This window comes from Sorex araneus, chromosome 4 (genome assembly GCF_027595985.1).
Source record: "Sorex araneus isolate mSorAra2 chromosome 4, mSorAra2.pri, whole genome shotgun sequence".
NCBI classification, from domain to species: Eukaryota; Metazoa; Chordata; class Mammalia; order Eulipotyphla; family Soricidae; genus Sorex; species Sorex araneus.
The window spans coordinates 21,157,046-21,178,739 of record NC_073305.1 but is presented as its reverse complement, the minus strand read 5'-3'; the positions used below and the strand labels follow the sequence as shown (position 1 = coordinate 21,178,739).

The window sequence follows — 21,694 nt, the reverse complement described above, 5'->3', positions numbered from 1 at the left end:
TAACTGATAATATTTTCTCCCAAATCTATTTCAATATAAGTTTAGAACTACCTGGGGTGTGAATGTACGTCTATTTTGGGGAATGGATGTTTGTACACACATTCTTCAACCACTTTTCATGAGCTAAAAAGAAAAGATTAAATTTTGAAAGATTTTACATTTGCCAGAAACATTAAATATAGTTATTGAGCCCACAACTTGAATCAAGTACTGGATTAGGTATGATTTATATTAATAGAACTCCATCTGGCTGTCCTCTTTACCCACAGTCACAAATCCTTTCAAGTACCACGGTTCAAGTATAAATGATTTTTTTCTCGTAAATACAATCTTAACTATATGTTCTTGAATTCAAGCATCTCCACTTATCCTGCCTTCTAACTCTTTGCTTTTCTTTCTTTACGTTTTCCTTTGTGTTTTGTAACTTATTCTTGGTGTGTGTGTGTGTGTGTTTATGTGAGCGCATGCACATGTGGTATTTGTATGTTTTTGAGCCAGGGTTACTCCATTTTGGTGATTTTTGGCTATTCCTGATGGTCCTCTGAAAACCCTGTGGTTTTTCCAGGGAGAGAACATGAACTTTCTGCATATGAAACATTTATTCCAGTCCATTGAGCTGCCTTTGGCTTCTAGTCTATTCTTGCTGTCATATTTACTTCTCTGTTATTTTTCACCTTCTAACTGATTTTTTTTATGTAAGCTTAGTACAGTATTATAATCTCTGCTCTCTGCAATATCTCTTCAGATATTGGAATAATACCAGGCTACTATAACCTACAAGGCATAAGGGTAGCAGAGAAATAATGAATCCACGGCACATTGCTACTCTTTGCAAAAAAAAAAAAACACTCAATTTTATGTGTGTTGACCATACTTTAATACCAATGCATTCACTAAAGTCCTTCTTTGGGATTCTAACACTTTACTAAACATATTTTTCACCCATAAAAGATAGAAAAATCATCTGCTATATAAAAATTGAAGAGTTTTTAATCAATCTTGCCATTAAAGAGGTCTAACTAGAAAAACAGTAGTAAAAACAAAAAAATGTAGGTTGTATTTGAACATTAAGTCAAAAGCTTTATTCTCACTGCTTGCATGTATTTGTATTAAGTGTTAGTTGAAAAGAAAGGTTGGAAGAGAATAGATTTTCTATCTAGATTTGAAAACTGTTTGTTACTTGTAGATATTATCATAGTGAATCCTGTAACTATTCTTAGTACTCTTTCTGGGTGTTCTGGATTCCCCTAGTAAGACTTGCTTTTTATCTCCAAGTTACCACCTGTCCATTCTTCTCAATGCTGCCATCTTGTGTTGTCTTGTATAGAAGTAGTGAAAAGGCTGGAATACCACTCTAGACCATAACTGCTCCTAGTATTTAGTATAAACTAAAGATAATACTATTTATTGTAGGGATTGAGACTTATTGAATTGCCTCAATGGGAAAATGAGATTATTAAAAAACTGCTTTGAATAACCAAAGCAATAACTGTAAAAATATTCTCCTACCTATATTCAGCATCTAATGTGCATTTTTTTCTTTATCTCTGTCTTTTTAATTTTTTTTTCTGATTTTCTGTCTTACATATGAATCTATATGACCCAAACCCATCACTGTATCACTGTCATCCCATTGTTCATTGATTTGATCTAGCAGGCACCAGTAATGTCTTCCTTGTGAGACTTGTTGTTACTGTTTTTGCCATATCCAATACACTATGGGAAGCTTGCCAGGCTCTGCCGTGTGGGCGGGATACTCTCGGTAGCTTGCCGGGCTCTCTGAGAGGGATGGAGAATCGAACCCGGGTCAGCCTTGAGCAAGGCAAACACTCTACCCAAATCCATATGGTTATTTAATTCCAAACTCCTTTGCCATCTCTTACTTTATGTTTTACAGAACAAATGTGATTGTCTCAGTTCATCTTTTCAAGATAAGCCATGTAAGTCATAGGTCTCAGAAAATCCTATTCAGTGCCACTCTAATCAAATCAGTCATGTCCAGGGGTGAGTAAGTCCTGTATATTTCATATGGAAAAGGAATTTCTTTAGAGAGGATTGTGTGTTGGCAGTCACCCTGAAATATATCAAAGTTTTCTATATTTTCCAGCAAGATTGATGCCTTGCATTTCTAGGAAAGCAAGACAGAGATATCTCATATACATTATATATCAAATATGTGAGCTATATACATTATTTTTTTACTAGGGGTGCTTTCATTTTTTTTTCTTAAATGCTTCTATAATAACCACTTCATTTTGTGGAAATATAAATGCAATTAAATAGTGCAATTTTTGTAACTTTCGGGGAAATGTAAGATATCATTAGCTTTTGCAAATATCTAATACTATATATCTTTGACATAACTATGGCAAATTTTGTTCAAAGAATATTCTATAGTGTATAAAGATCTTCAAAAATAGGTTAACATAATGTGGTGAGTTATAGGAAATTTGTAGATAAAAGTGAATAGCTGAAAAACGGGCTGGGGAGGCACAAACGTAAAATTACACTTTTTAGTATAATTTTATACTAAATAGTATAATAGAATATATCTGCCTCAAAGTTTTATTTTCCCCATTTTCTTCCATGGTAAATAAGACTAAATATAGAAATTGAATGATAGAGATAGACAATAATATTTCAATATTAATATGTGTGTATGTGTGTGTATAGAGTCACAGAATTCAGTCTTCTCCATATACTGACTTTAAATAACTCCATCACTTAAAGTATAATCTGGGTCAGTTCTTGACAAATCAACTATTCAGTTTTTGTTCTTATATTTATGCTATATAAGTTTATGCTATGTATGTATGCTAAACTTTCATGACAACTAAAAAAAGTTGAACTGGTCGAATTGCTTGGTTTTAGCTAAGCATATAACATTTCTACATATGTTGGTCTCAAAGTCACATGATTATTTAAGAACTTTTTTGACACATAACACTTAGTAAGGAACCATTCCAGTATGCTGTGAATCTATAACCTGTTTGCTAGACATTCCTCATCCCTTGCTAGGGTATGCTCGCCACACATTTCTCTACATAAAAGGTTTTCCCAAGATAAAATGTATTTGTTTTCTTTCTGAAAGAATGATCTGGTTTATTATCTAAAATAATGTAATTTTGAAAAAGATTGGCTATGTGTTATAGAAACTAAGGTATATGATAAATTACTCTATTTCAAAAGATTTTCAAAAAAATTTCCTGCTTCAGAATTCTGGAAGTTTCTCAAAGTTAACATACTTAAAAAAAATCGTCAAGTTAATTAAGGTCTTTTCTCATTTCTGTATCACTGTCATCCCATTGCTCATGGATTTGCTCGAGCAGGCACCAGTAATGTCTCCATTGTGAAACTTGTTACTGTTTTTGTCATATAGAATATGCCTTGGGGAGCTTGCCAGGCTTTACCTTGCGGGCAGGATGCTCTCGGTAGCTTGTTGGTCTCTCTGAGATGGACAGAGGATTCAAACCCTGGTAGACCACGTGCAAGGCAAACGCCCTACCCACTGTGCTATGGCTCCAACCCATTTAGTTTTTTTTTCTTCCCCTGAAGGTGAAGAAAACACTTGCCACATAGAATCCCTTGTGGGACTTTTATTTTCTTTTCAAAGTAATGACACCTTAAAGAAAAGATAAAATGCTGAGTGATTACCTTTGTTATGAGCATCATGATTGAATATCTCCTGGCAGACCTGACAGCTCTGAGCCATCACTATCACTCAGATAGAGTACATGGACCAGAACTTCCATTTAAATTTTGAATTTTCCTTTTTCTCACATCAATTCCAAAATCACAAAATCTCTGGAGGACAATTTCTTTCTTCCAAGAGTTTCTTCAGGAGTAACTATTCCTCTCAGCTTTGGGAAATCATTTTTATTTATCTGTAGCTAATTGGGACTTACATGTACACCAGTAAGTATTTATTAAGCACCTTCTCAATGACAGTGCTATAGGAATGATTGTAGAAGAAACAATCTTAGTGAAAGTTAGCAGGCAAAAATATTTGTTATGGGTTGCTCTGAGTTAGATCTTAGAAATTGTCAAGATGAATAAAAAGGCATAGAATAAGAAATTCAGCTTGATGCAGATCCAAAGACGTTTTTTCAAACAAAGTTATTCCAAGAACAGTTGGTAGGCACTTGTCTTGCATGTGGCTAACCCAGGTTTGATCCCAAGCCCCTCAGATCTGATTCTCGAGTTCCACCAGGCATGACCTACAAGTGTGGGGCCAGGAGTAAGTTCAGAGCACTATCAGGTGTGACTTTTTTAAAAAAGATTTTTTTTTTAAATTTCTTTTAAAAAAGTATGGCTCTGGCTATTTACAGTATTTTCTGATTCCATACAAACTTTATTATTTAATTTTTTAGATCCTGGAAGAATGCCATCTAAATTTGGATGGAGATTACATTGAATCTACATAATAGCTTATGTGGGAGAGTCATTTTAACAACATTCATCCTTCCACCCCTTGAGCATAAAACATTCTTCCGCTTGTTAAGGTCTTTCTCTGTCTCTTTCTTAAAAGGGGAATTCTTAGATCATCCTTGACCTCAGCTTTGAGAAGAAAAAGATAGAGAAGGAAAGAATCAAGTGGGGGGAGAAGAAAACAAGAATTAATGGGTTAACAGGCTTCAGAGCTACAGTTATGTCAGTGATATGAGTGCCCAAAACACAGATTTGAAAACATGAGATCTAAGCGGCAACTACGAAAAGGTAATGTGCCTGTCAAGTTGACAGGTGGGGGTGGAGTGAGAGTTGGGATGGGAGGGGAATCTGGGAACACTGGTGGAGGGAAGGTGACACTGGTGGAGGTACTGGAGTTGAATTATTGAATTCCTTAAACACAACTATTGGTAACTTTTTAAATCATGGCTCTTTAATAATTTTTTTAAAGTTACTCCAAATTGTCCTCAGTGCACTTGGTCATTTAACCTCACATTGATCATTGGATCTGCCTCATCAAAATGGGGATAATTCTGGCAATATAGCTCCAAGGAGCTGAGATAATAAAGTCTTACATTTGAAGGTTATCAATAACATTCCTAGCCACTGAACAGTCAGTCTGTTATTTTAGGGAATTCTGGGCTGAACATTGTAGACAGTCATTATAAAAATGTTCCTTGACAATAAAATAAATGAGACATATTTTAATAAATGATATTTCACATTAGAGCCATGGAAATGCACCTAGTAAGACTCAAGGCTTAAAGAACGTGACCCTTGAAACATAAAAAAAGCAGCCACTAATTATAGTTATGGCAATCAAGAAAAGCATCCTAGGGGAGACTGCTCCTTGATGGTCAACAGCTAATGACTCAGTCATCAAACTGTGCAGTATTTTATGAATTCTGAGTTTAATTTTTTGTCACTATGCATTGTCTCAAATCTTCCACTATGGAAGAAGAAATTAAAAAGTTCATGTAGTTTTCTTCTTTTCAACTTATCCAAATGTTTTTTTATATTTTTAATTTTAAAATCTTTTATTAAATCACAGTAAGATAAGCAGCTACAAAGTTGTCCATGATTGGGTTTCAGTCATACAGAGTTCCAACACACATCCACTAATTGCAGGAACTGATTATATTTTCATCAGGACAAATTCTTCTTGCAGACAAGAGGCTCTTCTGCATTGTTTCTCCTATCTTTCCTATATGCATGGTTCCATGGCTTGGCTGTCTGCAGGAAAAAGAGAAATATGAGAATAATCATTACTCTCATGTATGTCCACTAAAAATACGGCATGAAAACTCCTGATTTTTTTAATCATTTGTGGAACTCTGTCTAGCAAAATCCCAGATTTACCTTGCAAGCCACAGGATGGAGTCAACAACATACAACACAACTTTTTAAAAATTTTTGTAATTCAAGTGTATCTGGGTATAAACACATGTGTACTGGACCAGTCCAGAGGAGATCTATCAAAAACACTAAGAATCTATTGTCATTAGACCACTTAAGTTTGGAAAATGCTTTTCCATGCAATTTTTAGGTAAAAAATTTATATGGGAAAAAATTTAAATATATGTTGAATAACTGGTGGGCAACTAACTGAAAGTAAAGTACAACTTAGATTTGTTAAGTTTATGTAGTTTTTAGATGAAGTCATGAACTTTGCATATAAGTGGATCAACATGGAAAGTACCGTGCAAACTGCAATGAGTCAGAAAGAGAGAGACAGACATGAAAAGATTGCACTCATCTATGGAATATAAAATAACAGAATAGGAGACTAACACCCAAGAATAATAGAAATAAGTACCAGGAGTTTGTCTCCAAAGATTGAAAGCCGGCCTCACATGTTGGGGGAAAAGGCAGCTCAGATAGAGAAGGGAACACCAAATTAAATGTAGTTGGAGGACCCGCTCGGGATGGGAGATGCATGCTGAAAGTAGACTATAGATTGAACACGATGGCCTCATAGGCAGTGAATCCTAGCAATGACCCTGGCTAGAATTATTTTAATTCCGTGGTAATGAAGACAGGTCTTGACAAACAGCCAGTGGAAGAGAAATGAAAACTGTAAATCAGACATATGTGGATAGAGAATCCAAGTATACTGCAGTAGCAGACTTTAGTTCAGCAGGAAGAAGTATATTCATTATTAGTGCTTGATCGATTTCTTGAGTGGTTAAGTAAAATACATATGTGCGTATGTTTTCCTCTATACCTAAATGTACAATAACTGAGTGAAAACTCAATTGTACTTTTGGGAGCAGGGCTTGGGGTTTGGGATAGAAATATTTGAAATATGGTGGTGGGAAGGTGTAATGGTGGTGGGATTGGTGTTCAAATATTAAGTGTAATCAATTATCATGAACCACTCTATAAAAATTAAAAAATAAAAAAGCTCAACTGTGCAAACTAAAAATATCCTGCAAGAGGACAAAAAAATATAACAACAGTATTCCATGAATATACAACAGAATTTATCAGGAACTGCAGAAGGGAAAGAAAGAGAAAAATGTAGTGGGTTTTTATTTTCATATTTATCTATTTATTTATCTATCTATTTATTTATTATTTGGGGACCATACCTGATGGTACTCATGGTCTGTTTCTATCTTTCTGCTCAGGAGTGATCCCTGACAATATTAAAAAGACCATATGGGTGTCAGGGATTAAACAGGGTCAGCTGAATGCAATGGAAGTGCCTAACACCTATACAAGTCTCTACCCCAACAATATCCTGTTTTAATTATAATCTCTGTGTGTTTGTGTGTGCGTGTGTGAGCGCTGATGGTTGTGAATCCCATTGACTGTGAGTTCTCTATCCAGAGGGGATGACTTTTTTTTGGGTGGGTGGAATACATAGTTAAATTTCAAATGATATATTTTTCTTAACATTAGCACCAGAAGCTACTAACATTTTGATAGATACTTTACTGAGAATATATATCTTTTTATTTTTAGTTTGATATAACTGAAATCACAGAGATGTTTTACCTTGAGCTTTACGATGTCTTAGATTATTAAGTTTAATATATATACAAGTATTTTTCACAGATACAAAGTTGTTTATGATTTGGTTTCTGTCACACCATCTTCCATAATCATAATCTTACTCCATCATGGATTCAAATCAAAATGGATAATGTTTTAATCTTACAATATAAAAACTGCGGACATGGACAAATAGAAAAATATGACAACATTGATTTGACTCATGCCATATTATCAATTAGGCTTTATTAACTGTCTCTTCACGTTGACGTACATTTGTTGATCTCCCATCATCATATATTTTCTTCAGTCTAAGAAAATGTGTAACTTCTCTCACATCCCTTGAGAATTTTGTATTAATCACCTTTGTTCATTCTGAAACAGTTCTGTCACAAATTGATAAATGAAGATGCAAATGAAAACAAGCCCCCTCAATGCCTTATGTCTCTATATATCTGAGCTAATCTCTACACCATAATGAATGCCATAATTTTAATATTGTATAGGCTATACGGTGCTATGCTATATTACCTACCAATGTTTGGTTTTTTTTAAAAAAGTGTGAAAAATGCAGATTTATTAACTGTTACACATAATTGTGAATTCAGACTTTGATTGTTTATTTATGTATTGTTTCAGGGGCCTTACCCAACAGTGCTCAGGAATAACTTCCATCAGAGTGCTCAGGGTTGCTTCTGGTGATGCCTGTGGAATTATGAGATTCCACAGATAGAACCTGGAATTTTCAAAGACAGAGCATGTACTCATGCCCTTTGATCCAATACCCAGTCTCTGTACCAGAATTTAGAATAGCAGGGTTATGTGGTTCTATTTGGAGTCTCATAAATTGCATTCTATAAGTTGTTCCTGGCTTCAGGTATTTGAAGCACAATCCTGAAGGAACAAGCGACCTCCAAAGTAGCTAACTCAAAGGAGGAAGGGACTAAAACAGCGGATGATTACCAGAAAACAAGAATCACTGGGGACTGTTTTGCAGCCATGCCTTCACACATGAATAAAGAGAACACAATGTATTCTTTTATTTCTTCATCAGAGCTCCCACATAAGGTGGGCTATTAGAGTTCCATTTCTAGTTCTTCACAGTTATCCCACAATATAAATCAACGTTAACAGTATCAAAGTATGATTATTGTAAAAAAATCACTAGGTTTACATTAAATCAGATATGGTCCATTTGAAAATAAAACAAACAGCAATGGGTGTAGAGAAATTATACTTAAAAATATAAATTCAATCTTTTAAAAAATATAACTGACAAAGGCGACTAATACTGCCATTGAATTATCACTGATTTTTAAATTCAAGTTTTATCCAGTATATTTCCCAGTGGTCTGTGAAAAGGCCTAAATTTCTTATGAATTATATTCAACTTTTAGTCAGTATAATTCCTGAGAATATACTAACATCAATATTCATGATAAGAACAGAAAAAAACATGACCTTTTATTTCAAAAGCGTATTCTGTGTATATATTTTAAAGCAGTTCCTTAGTTGTGCAAAGACTGTATATTTATGTTTCCGATAATTTAGAATCTTAAATATTAAAATTGAGGTTTACCTCTATAATAGAATAGCAGTAATAATGTCCGTCCACATAAAAGCTTACAGCCACAAAGGTGAGTCTTTGTTTACCTTTTGAAAGTGCTTTTACAAGAGGCTGTGGGCAGCCATTTCCAATACAGAGAAGTCCACTTGATCAGATAGCAGCAAAACTAATGAAAAGCATCATGGAAGTGACAGCAAGATTAATTAAGTTCCTCCAGTTGTATTCACGTGTGGCTGTGCAGAGTTCCTTTGGGTACTGCTGCAGTTAAATGGTATTCATGGTGACAAATACCGTAGATTTCCAGAACTGACACTTTTGAGTCAAGGGTAAAAATCACATCCGGTCATTTTACCCACCTTTAAGATTATTACTATGTTTGAGAAAATATAAGATTGAATTTGAGATTTATTTAAAGGAATTTTAAAACTGAAATGTTTCATTTTCTATTTAACTTTCTATTTAAATATTTTCTTTATATTTTAGATATTTTGATGGATGAAACCAAACAAATTTCCATCTCTGGTATTTGACTGGAGGCACAGAATTTTACATGTTTGAAAATACTTCCAATTACTCTGTGAACACTTGCAACACTGGGGTATAATTGTACTGTCTCTCTGTTTACCGTGTGTAGTTAATTACTATCGTACATGTAAGAATGAATGACCTTGACACAGAGCATCCAAATCTTCTCCTAGAATTATATTTAGTTTATCCGAAGTATCATTTCTTAATAGCAAAGGACAAAATTCAATACAATGTTGTTGTTTTTTTTCTAAGCGCTTCTGTTATGTGACTACATGGTGATATTAAGGATGGATTTCAAATTGCTGCCCAAATGCCATAAATAAATGAAATAAAAACCAGAAACTTCTTAAATGTGTAAGATGTTTTAACTTCTTAATACAAGGTGTATTAACTAATTATGGCACATTACTGCATTTCCATCCTTGGAAATATTTTGAGACTCATGTATTCATTCAGCAAACACTGCACACATTATCTAATACAGTTGAACCTGAAGTAGAATGTGGCAACACATGTCCTGTATTTTTTCCCTCCATTCTCTGTTTTATATTTTAGAAAATGGAGCTATAATGTTCTATTTATTGTTCTCCAAGAAATGGCATTTGTAATCTTTCCAATGGTTTGTGCTAACTTGTTCTATATTTTATCAATGCGAATCAATATAAGATGTGTAGCTTAAATTTACCTTTACTTTGCATCTTTTGGGGATTGCCTGAAGCAATAATTTCACAATTACCAAACCCTTATTTAAATGTTACAGATTTTCATTTATCATTTGTTATATATTACAGTAGTTTTTTCCTTTAATATATACTTTATCTGTTAAATAAGATTTCATATACTTTGAGGAGAAAGGTAGTTACTTAAACATTAGAGTTCAATGCCTTGTGATATAAGGTTTTCTCTTTTTTTTCTAACTCCTTCTCTTTTTCTTCCTTTTCCTTTGCATTTTTCCAGCAATGATGTTGACTCATTTCTAATATATGAAGCAACAAACTAGATAGTCTAGAGATACCAAACATATGACATAATGCCCATAGTGTTTTGAAGGCAATATCCCTATCTTTCTGTATACATTATGTCATCAATATATATACATATATCTACATAAGTATATATTATCTGTTTCAGTATCATCTATAACTACTTCTATCTCTATTTACATCCCTAACTATGAACTAGCGTGATGCAAGAGTTAACGTTATAAAATTCTAAATAAAAAATAAATAACTTTCAGAAGGACATTAGGGGAAAAAAGAGAAAGAAAAAGAAGTATGGCAGAGAGATAGTTTTAGAGTCTTCAAAAAGAAAGCTTGGGATCCATCACATTGTAATGAAAGTACAATTATCAGTTAGAGTAATTGTACTAATAAGAATAGTTAGAAGTTTGATTATCTTACACTTACTTTTCAAACTTCAATATTCTGATTTTGCCTCTAGTACTTAACTCTCTATTGGCCTTCTCATTTGCTCTACCTGAAAAAAAAATATGGCTTTTATTTGGTAACTGATTGACCCCTCTGTTTCATTCTTTGCCTTTCTTCTGAGTGAGATTTCTCTTTCTACTTGAAGATCATTTCTAATGTATCTTCCTTGACTGTTATTCTGGTCCTTGTTCTCAACCATAGTAAAGTGGTATCTCATCCTAAATCATGAAAAATGCCTCATGCTAATGATATACTCCAGACTCTACCTAACTTGCCATATCTTCAGCATGCATTTCTGCTGTTTGGGGGAATGTTTACATGTTTGAGAAATTGTAATTTGTCTTTTTTTTTTTGGTAACTCACAAAGAATCTTTATTCTACTTGAAGGAAATAGACAATTGGATAGTCCACTGAAATGCAATTTGAATAAATATTATAATAGAGATAGACAAATAATATTTTAGATACTAGGGAAATAAAAGGGCCATACATAAGCTCAAGGAAGACTTATAAAATGCAGTATCTGAACAGTTTGGGATGATGGATATTTCCAGGTGAATAAAGGGAAAGAGAAAAGAGATTACTTGTTGAAATACAACCATATTCTCAATAGGATTATATTTAAGCAGCATATAGAAATAGACTTTTGAGATATTTATCTGAATTGTAAAAATTTACATCATAGCTTTAATTGTTTATACACTTTTCGGGGCACTAAATATTGTACAAACATGGTAGAAACACCTCTGTTTTCATGTTTTCTACTCAAGACAAAGAAGAAATGGATTGCAATTTGTGCGTGTATGTGTTGAATGATATTTTAGATCCATTCCTCTGCATGAGAGAAAGATAAAGGAAGTTTCAAATATTGCTAAAGAAGTTGAAAAATTGAATCCCATAAAATGTAAGGTCCATTAGACAGAGATATTGGTAATTTTATCCCTATGCTTTTAGTACTTAGAGGAGTTATTTGCATAAGAGTTTCCAGTACTTATTTTTTGAATGAATAAACATACCTAGATTATAGGAAGCTTCATGGTAAGACTTCTAAGAGAGTTTCCAATGCCTGTTACAAAATATTCTAAGAGAAATCTTATTAGCTCATAATTTGAATAGATAGGTTAACAGAGAGAGTTTGATAGATGTCTACAAAGTAAAAAATAAAATAACAAAAAACATATAGTCAGAAATTTTAGCATGTCATGATATTTTTAGGGTTTTTAAAATTCTTGACACTAGTAATTTATTTTTGTAGTCAATTAATTTTCCATATTAAGATCACTATGCATGTTTAAATGGAGGTAGAGAGACAGAGATTAATGCATTAGTTACCAGGTCTATACAATCTAAAAATGTTTGATCAAAACACAATATAGGGGCCAGAGCGATAGCACAGTGGGTAGGGCGTTTGCCTTGCACGCGGTCGAAAAAAAAAAAACCCACACACAATATAAGACAAATGAACTAGGCATTTTCTTACATATATACAGCTATTTACTTTCTAATCATAAAATGTTTTTGATCGTGTATGGTGTTACATATAATAGAGAAAAAAAATCAGGTTTAAACTAAATAACCTATTCTCAAATGTCATTCCATCACCAACAAAAAGTTCATTAGATGCATTTGTTTTTAAAATACATTTTTTAAAGCAGATATTTAATCACCAATTACCATTATAATTTCCCTGAGAGACTGGTCTTCTGTGCCATCCAGAATCCCTTGAATATATCATGGGTTTAATTACTATTTATAAAAGAGTAACTTTCAAATCTGCGTATGAGTACACATATCACCTTCAAACTTCAGACACATATAACTGCTATAACTATTTCCACTTGAGTATATTTAAGGAATCTTAAATTAAATATTTCTCACATGGATTTCCTCCTACCTATAGTCATGCAAGTTATTCCAGTCTTTTTTTATAATCCATTGTTTATTTCTTCTCTTCAGTCCCTTACAACCCATCAGGAAATTGTCTTGGCTTATTTTGACATATGTTCACAGATTCTACTTTTGACCACCTCTACTGCCCCTTTCCTGTCACACCCATCTCCTTTTTAGTTTTTAGCTTATTACAGTGGAGCCTTGAATATTTCCTTGTTCCCTTTTAGTCCTCCCTTAACACCCCAGCCACAGTGAATCTGTTAAACATGTCAAATAATGGTACTTCAAAGAATTCTATACAAGTCAGAAAAAAAATCATAAAACCTATAGCATGTCATATAGACTGCATGTGTTGAATTTTATTTTAGCTCTCAGTTGCTGTTAGCACCTACTCAGCTCTAACACATTGTTTTGTCCTTTTCCATTTCCTCTGCACTGTGATTTCAGCAGTGTTCTTTATATACCATCTAGGATAGCATAGGGAATAAAACAGGCACTTAAAATAATAGGATACTGGGGCTGGAGCATTAGCATAGCGGGTAGGGCATTTGCCTTGCATGCAGCTGACCTGGGTTTGACTCCCAGCATCCCATATGGTCCCCCAAGGACCACCAGGAGTAATTCCTAAGTGCAGAGGCAGGAGTAACCCCTGTGAATGGCTGGGTGTGATCCAAAAAGAAAAAAATATGCAACTAGATTTCTAAATTTAAAAATAATATTAAAAGAAAATATAGGGTATATACTTTAGAGTAATAGATAATTTATTAATTATGGATTTGTATTGGGTCACATAAATTTCCTGTAAATGAACCTATTCTCAAGAAGTTGGGGAAGAAATGAAGAGGTGGGTTAAAGTAAAAGGGAGAAGAATCAGGACCTGGTTGTGAAGGATCTTATGTATCCCAGTAAGTTACATAGGGAGACAGTGAAGAAATTAAGCCAGGGAGTCACTCGTCTGTTTTTTAATAGACTACAATAAATCCAATATGGAGAATGCATTAAGCCTAAAAACTTGAAGTGAAAAATAATGAATAAACTATCAGTGCATTATGTTGGTAGCCCCCAATGCTTAGTATGGTATGCTATGTATTTATGCAATATACTTATAGGTATTCAAAATTTTAGCATATTATGGAATATAGATAAGAGATGAACGTGCACTAAACTGAGTCTCAAGAGTAAACAATCTAAAAATCAATTGAATTGTGCCCACCTGATGCCATATTATTGCTACATAGAGCTACTAGAATTTAAAGAACAAGCAAGCTTATAAATTGTAGCCTGCGGTAGCACCTGGTATTTGTCTTACATGGAGTTGTAGAATAGCTGTTGCAAATGTGGGCAAATTTAATCTGTATACAACACTTCACATAAGACACCATCAGTCTTGAGAAATTGACAGTAACTAGAAAAGGGGGATTATCTTACACACAGTCTAGTTGCACTCAATATGCTCTCTCATTCATTCCTAAATATTTATTGAGTAGCAACAAATACCGATGCCTTTCTTAGGACTATGGACACAGTGATGAACAACAGATAAAATTCCCTCCCCACATGGGGCTTCCAATCCAGTGACCAGAGAATAAACTTCACTGTGTAGATAGCGGTAACTACCTACGAGAGGAAAGGAGATGATGAAATGCCAGAAGAGTGACAGTGGTAGTCTAAAAATATAAGAATGCAGACCATAAAGGGTTACAGGGACAATCCTTAGGGGGGGAGTTGAAGGAGATGGGGGATTCAGGAAGCCCTATGAATATTTTCACAGTCAAAATTCTTATCTTACCCTAATGGTGTAACCCTACAGTGTAACTGACTAGAGGGCATTCCTTAGTTTAATAGTGAAAGATATATTTCTATCTGAGAAATAGTGAACTGAATGCCTTTCAAAACACCCCTTTCACTCAGACCTTCAGAGAACTAAGGTCAGTGGTATGACTGAGGTCCCTCCCTAGAGTTTGCTGGGTTGTTTATTGAAATGACATATGGGGACATCCTTCAGTCATAGCTGGCACACAGACAACCCTGTCTTGTTAGAGTCAGCTGTGTTTTTCTTTGGATGTTATTCCAGTTAAAAATAAAATAGTTGCATTTTATCCTTACTAATATAAAACATATAAATAAGTATTTTAGGTGAAACAATAAAAAATCATAAAATGAAAATAAAAATCAGTTGTTTTCCTTGTTATGAGCATCATAACGGGAACGGGAGGCATCAAAGTTCCAGATAACTCTTCATTAGAAGGAGGTTGGGGAAATACTGTAAAATAACTAGTACAGAGATTCAGAGCTCTTGTACAGGGGTTACATATAGGGCTACTATGTGCTTGCCTTGCACGTCTGATCTCAGTTTGATCCCAAGCACTGCCAGCACTGATTCCTGAGCACAGACTAGAGAGTAAACCCTGAGTACAACTGGGTGTGGCCCCAGAGACAAAATTCAATCAGTTCTTAAAATTTAAAATCACTTTTTTTTTTGTAATAGAATGGGGTGAGGTGGATAATACTGGAACATTGGTGGAGTGAAGTCGGTGCTCTGGTAGAGAACATGTTGCTGGAATGTTTTATGCATGAAACCAACCATTAACAGTATTGTAAGTCATGCTGCCTAAAGTTTAAAAAAATAATTTAAGGGTAGACTCCCTAGCAATGCTAGGAAAACAGGAGCCTGGAGACACTGAATCCTGCTCTGTGAACTGATTGGACCATAGAGATGAGGCAATGCAGAGATGCTCACCTGTTGGTCCTGGAAGTCATTGGGGATCACATGTCCTGATACTCCAGGGACCCTGTGGTGCCCAGAAACCCACTCAAGGTCTAACGCATGCTATGCACTCCAGTCCTTTGGGCCATCTCCCCATCTCCCAGGTGCCCACAACAATGTTTTTTCACTGGCCAATTGGTTATGGCAGTTGCTTTATTCTACCCCGAGCCTCAGATTCTTCCATTAGCAACAAATACCCACTCTCTATATCTCAGATTGTTAGTACTTAAGAAAGATGACATAAGTGAAAATATCTCGTAACTGCAAGAATTCTGTGCACATGCAAAGGTGTTATTACTTTTTAAAGATTCTTTTAGTGCCTCAAATCTCTTTTTAAACTCCATTCTCAGTGCTTGTATCTTTGAACTACAGGAACTCGAAAAGACCAAAAATGTTTACATTAAACTACAGTGCCCCCTAGCCCAAGCCGGCAGTCAGGCAGCATGAATAAACTCGGTCACAGATGGGTTTTTTGCTGGAGGAAAGGGCCGTTAATTGTACTTTTGGACCATTTCCATCTGTCCAAACGGAAAAAAACAAACAAGCAAACACTACCCTATTTTCTCCAGTGTTTTCCTACAACATTTTTGGTTTTAATTTTAAAAAGAAGCTTAAATAACTCAGTCTTTTTCAAAAATTGCTTCAATGTATGAAGATGTATTTTAATGAGAATATTGTCAGATTTATCACGGATTGTTGTAATATTTTGATTTACATTTGGTTATCTATTCACACTTACAAAGATACTCTAAACTGATTGTGGAAAAGTATATTGGGTATAGTGCACTTCTCATAAAGTGTCAGCCCTCTAATTCCAATATGTACTAAATCATTTTGTAAGAAAAGACCATTGAATATTCTAATATCAAATTATAGAAATATTTCAAACATGGCTTATAAAAACTCCTCAACACAGGGTACCAATAGTTTCCTTTCATAGGCTACATTAAATCACACATTTTGGAATGACACTTTATGTTTCAGTTTAAATGATCCTGTAGGTAAGTTGTCTAAAGTGGAGTCCTTAGAAAACTGACACCGTGGGTTTATGGGTTAATTTTCTATGCTGAGATTTTAAGTATTAATCAACAGTGCTTTCAGGGATTTCTTTCTAATATCTTTTTCCGTGTAAGATAAGGACTGCAATTCATTAGACCATTGGAGGAGCCAGAGGCTTTGCTAAGCTTTGCCTTTCTTGAATGTTCATCAGAGAGAGAGAGAGAGAGAGAGAGAGAGAGAGAGAAGAGAGGAGAGATTCTATATTGTACTGAATCTAAATTATGAAAGTCTTAGATGCCTTGAAAGCCAAATTTTTAGAAGTTAAGATCAGTTCAACCTCAGTCGATACTACCACGTAGAAGAGGCAGCAAATGTAATCTTCGAGAACTGGGAGGTGACTTTTGTCACCAGCAATTGTTTGTTCCCCTTTACATGTGTTAGGTTGGGGAGATTTTACAGGTGTGAACGCACTTACCTTGCATATCATCGCCTGCCCGCAAATCATCCCCGTGCCCCCGCCAGGAGTGAGCCCCTGAACACAGCCCGGTGCTCTGCAAATACTCAAGAAACAAAAATAACTTCATGAACTACTTACCGCCTTTCTGGGATCCGATCATCTCTGAGTGAAAACCTCTTTAGCCCTCGCAAAGGTCCCCAGAGTCTGTCCCTTTAGTTTTGCTAGCTACAAACATCACAAAGGGCAACCACCACCACCACCACCACAAACCCTCCAGCCCAGGGCAAGGAGAATGCAGGCGCGCCCGTGGTAGGTGGCGGTGGTGTTTGAACTTGGGAGCTTAGAATTGGGTGAGAAAGATGCCGCTCGCGGGAGGGGCGAGGGACAAGTGCGTCTCCTTACACCTTCAGGCCAGGACTCGCCTGGAGTGCTCCCCTGGCGCCCTCGGGCACATGCCCCCCGAGCTCGGGTGCGGCGGGAGACCCCGCTCTCTTTAAGAGAACCCCCCGCGCCCCTCTCTCCGCCCCCTCCCAGGTCTCTGGGCTCGTCAAAGCTTCCCGAGAGCCATGGTTGGTCCAGGCAGGCAGCCGGAGCACCTCCCGGAGCCGCCGCGAACCGGGGGTGGGGTGGGGTGGGGTGGGGGGGTCTGTTTGTAGTACTCGCAGTCCTGATGTCACAGGCGCGGCAAGGACATCGCAAGGAGGAGTCGGATTACAGTAAGGATGGGCCGTGCCGCGGGCGGCCCGAGCGCACGCTCCAGCCGCCGGGAATCGTAGCCCGGGAAAGGCAGCCTGCGAGGCGCTCGCCGCCGCCGCTGGGGACCGCGCCGCCGTCTGTAGCATGAAACGGCTCTGCTCTGCGTGTCAGCCTGGGGTGAGAGCTGATGCTGAAGGCGCCGCGGTGGGGTTCCAGCTGTCTGATTAATGAGAAACATAATGTATTTTGGTGAGTGCTCAGCCCCGATGATGGGATGTCGGGGCGGCGGGGGATTAAGGGCGGGTGAGAGGCGGGGGTACCCAGTTCCTGGGTCAGTGCAGAGAAGCCCTTCTTCCACCCCTTTCAGCGGCGGGGATACGCTCCGTTCAAGCTACCTCCAGTTGGCAACTGGGGGAGCAAGCTGGTTCAGCCTCCAGAGATTCCTTTGTGCTCCCGTTGGGGCCGTTCATCAGGGGTGGCTGAGTTGAAGTTGGGAAAGCAAAAGAGGGATGGGGGGAGCATAAACTTTGCCTTGATTTGTCTGCCTGAAGTTGGCTATTTTAGCTGGGTGATGAAGGAGAAACGGGTTTGGCTTGGGAAGTCACGAGCTAACTTAATGGAATGTAAAACAAAGTTCCTATACGATCGATGCTGGGAAAGCTTAGTCAATATCCATGTTTCATTAAGCACTGGGTGTGTGTGTGTGGGGGGGGGGGGGGGTTGCCTAGTTCTGAGACAGAAAGGGGGAAAAAATAATTCCTCGGTGTGTGCCTTGGTGGAGCCGCTGAGAATACTCCATACCACGCCAGTTCTCTGCCTAGAAGCTTCGCACACAATGTATATCCTTATAAACCTTTAGAGGTCTCAGAGCTGTTAAATATTTGTGCAGTTTAGTTGTGTGCCACAGTGGAAACCTCCCTTAGGTTTTCAGCCGAGCTGCGTGTATTTCCAGAAAACATGTTGCGGCTTAGATCTGGGCTATCAGTAGAGCCCTATAAGGGAGCTGGGAGCTGTACATTTGCATTGTAACGCTGCAACTTACTGCTGGCACAGAAGGCAGAACCCCTTCACTAAATAAACAGCAGCCAAGGATTAGGGCTGAATATCCTCTCCTCGCTGAAGTTATGCTCTCCTTCTGTAACTTCCATCCTGCATCATCCTCTAAGGGCATCCATCTGATATTAAAAGGTTTGTGGGAGCAGCTGGAGAAGGGAAAGGGGAGGAGTGCAGGATGCAAATGCTCTGGGTGATTGCTTGCTTTGCCTGAAGTAGAGGAAATCCACAGTCATTTTTCACATTAAAGAGGTGTTTTAGATAAGCCTGAGCTTGGACTCTGTTAGTTTCTTGGGCATTTCTTTCTCTGTGTTGTTTGTATGGCTTTGTTTTCTTGAACCTGTGAAACATTTGTGGAAGTATGGAAGAGCCTGGAGTTGCAAAAGCTGAATGCCTTTGAACGGCTTTAGCTGTCTTGACAGCAGTTCTGATTTCCCTGTAATTTATGTCATATTAGAAAAGAAACCTTAAAATAACTGAAACTGGTTTGGGAGAAGCGATTCGCATTCCGTATCCAAATTTAAGCAGAAGTGAGGTGAAATATCATCTCTTTCCTGGGGACAGAAACAACGATGGTGAGCTTATTTATGGGCAGGTAAAAATAAGAGAAATATTTATCATGAATACCGTTTTGATAAATGGTTTGCTTGTGAAGAGAAACTATTTTTGGTACAAGTACAATTTTGATATATATTAATGATATTTGAGGAATGGGAAGCAGAGAGATTTGAGTTTTTGGCAACATTTTTTTGTTTTGTTTTGTTTTGTTTTTACATGACTATGGTGAGAAAGTAGAGTTAACCTGAGTGTAATCCGGTCTCAAAGTACAGGTCAGAGACTATCCATGCTGAGCGGGATTATTGTGTGGCTGCTGGAGAAATGTCCCCTGGCCTAGTTTGTATTATTAACTGGATGCTAGTCCAGCAATCTTGTAAAGCAGAGTGATTCATGGAGCAATTAGTTTCACTGTGTAGTGCAAGTTTTTTAATAGTACAAATTGAAATGTGACGTCCTCCTTCTGACGGAACTATACTCGTTCAAAGGCAAGGCTAAAGTTGGCCTCTGTGTCAGGAGCATGGCTCAGTCTTACCATCATTCCAGGATGAGATGTGGTTTGCTATTCCTGAAAGACATGATGTGTATTGGGAATGCCATTACTTTGAAATTATGCTATGCAACCCCTTATGCAAGCCCACCTTTCTGAAATAAAATGTGCGGTATAGGAGCAAGGGCTAGAAGAATTGAGCATACGACCCTGGCATGTTAGGCGCCTAATATTCTGTTGGCAGCCCCAATGCTTGTGGATGAATGGCATGCTACGTATTTATGCGATATACTTATGCATCTATATGTCTATGTGAGTATTCAAAAAAATTAGCTATTTCAGGTGACTTTTCAAAAACAATGCTTCCACTTTGCAGTTTGCTTGCCCACTACTACTTTCTGCATTTTTGAACTGCAAATGATTTATCAAGTCAGGGGCAAAAAAAGGGACAAAGGGAAAGAGGGGCTGAATTCTTGAGCTTTTCTGGTGATTTGTGAGAATGGAGTAGAGGTGTCACAAGTCTTTTACTTGCATTCCCAGCAGGGAGTGTTGAAGAGCATAGTGGTGTTCTAGCACTGGGGGAATGAATATGCAAGCAGGATATTTGCTTTCCTTATAAATAATCTAATTTGTCAATGTTGCACACCCCCCTTCTAATATAGCCGAAGAGTGATCACCGAAGAGGCTGGCTCAGCTCTCTCTGCCTTTCTGTGTACCTCTTTCCCATCGGGACTGGACAATAAAACACTGTCCTTGCTCTCAGCTGGAGTCAGTTGTATATGGGCAAGTTGGTGGACTATCTAATATTTCCAGTCCTCAAGAATAGCTCATGTTTGGAGTGTGCTGTCTCAGACTTCCAAGACTAATGGACCCTTTTAATGACTTAAGCCTCACTCTTATCTCCCATTGAAATTTTAGTGCCGTGTTTTCAATAATTGTTCATTTGCACTTTCCGCACAGTGATTTAAGAGTTTGCTGTTCAGTCATCGTGGATACTTTTGTCACTTATTCTATCGATCTTGCATTCATTACTTAGAGTTAAAAATAAGGTTCCCGCAGAAGAAAGGAAGCAGGAAAATCCCAGTCAGCAACCTGAGCAGGATTTATTGTAAAAAAAAATTGAAAAAGGGAAAAATCATAAAGACTTATAAAGTGGCCCTTCCCACCCCCATAAATATTTTACATTGTTAAAAATTACACGTGTCAAGGATGAATAGTCATTAATAATTTATCCAGAAATAATAGCAAGGCAGCTGGGAGACTTCTTCCAAGATGAAGGAAGGAGAGGCCTGTGGGTGGTTGTCAGTAGAACAGATCTTAGCTCCTGGGTTACAGTTCGGGTGAAAAGCATGTGCTGGTTTGAAGGCAGGTTCTCTGCTTGACGGCTTCCCCGGCTTTTTCGAAGTCTGGCAGAAGGTTGTATCCATGTACATCTTCAGCTCTAAGCACTGTGTATCTGATTCATCTCCCTCTTTCCATCTGTTCCAACACATTTCTCCACTGCTGGAGTGATGAGTCGTTGCCAGTGGTCATGTCAACCTCACAAATTGTCCATGGTTGGCCAGAGAGGTGCTGTGTCACAACCCTTTGCCATCTGGACAGAAAATAGGAGGCTGATATCACTGAGGAAATTCAGTGTGGCTGAAACTCAGGATGTTTTCCGTCCCTAGTCAACCAGATGGAGACAAAAATGAGTGTCCAGCCAGGAGAGTCTGGGCAGGCTCTGTGAGAACAGTCCTGAACCAAGGAATGATACACTTAGGCAAATGAGCAATACTGAGGGACAAATATGAGCACATACTCCTTATGCTGTTACTAATGG

At 37.3% G+C, this 21,694-nt stretch overlaps 1 protein-coding gene across 2 annotated transcripts in view; it reads left to right on the top strand.

Moving 5' to 3' along the window:
• Window positions 1–17,737: 17,737 nt before the first annotated feature.
• The window catches only part of LOC101546873 (zinc finger protein 385D), a 340,402-nt gene continuing 336,445 nt past the window's right edge, over window positions 17,738–21,694 (top strand). The window contains exon 1 of one of the 2 annotated variants that reach the window (XM_004603822.3): window positions 17,738–18,023. In XM_004603822.3, the coding sequence (XP_004603879.1) occupies window positions 18,002–18,023 (22 nt within the window). In that variant the 5' untranslated portion in view covers window positions 17,738–18,001. Of the gene's footprint in view, window positions 18,024–18,815; window positions 18,963–21,694 lie in introns of those variants that run through there. The other variant, XM_055135051.1, reaches the window with a different exon arrangement.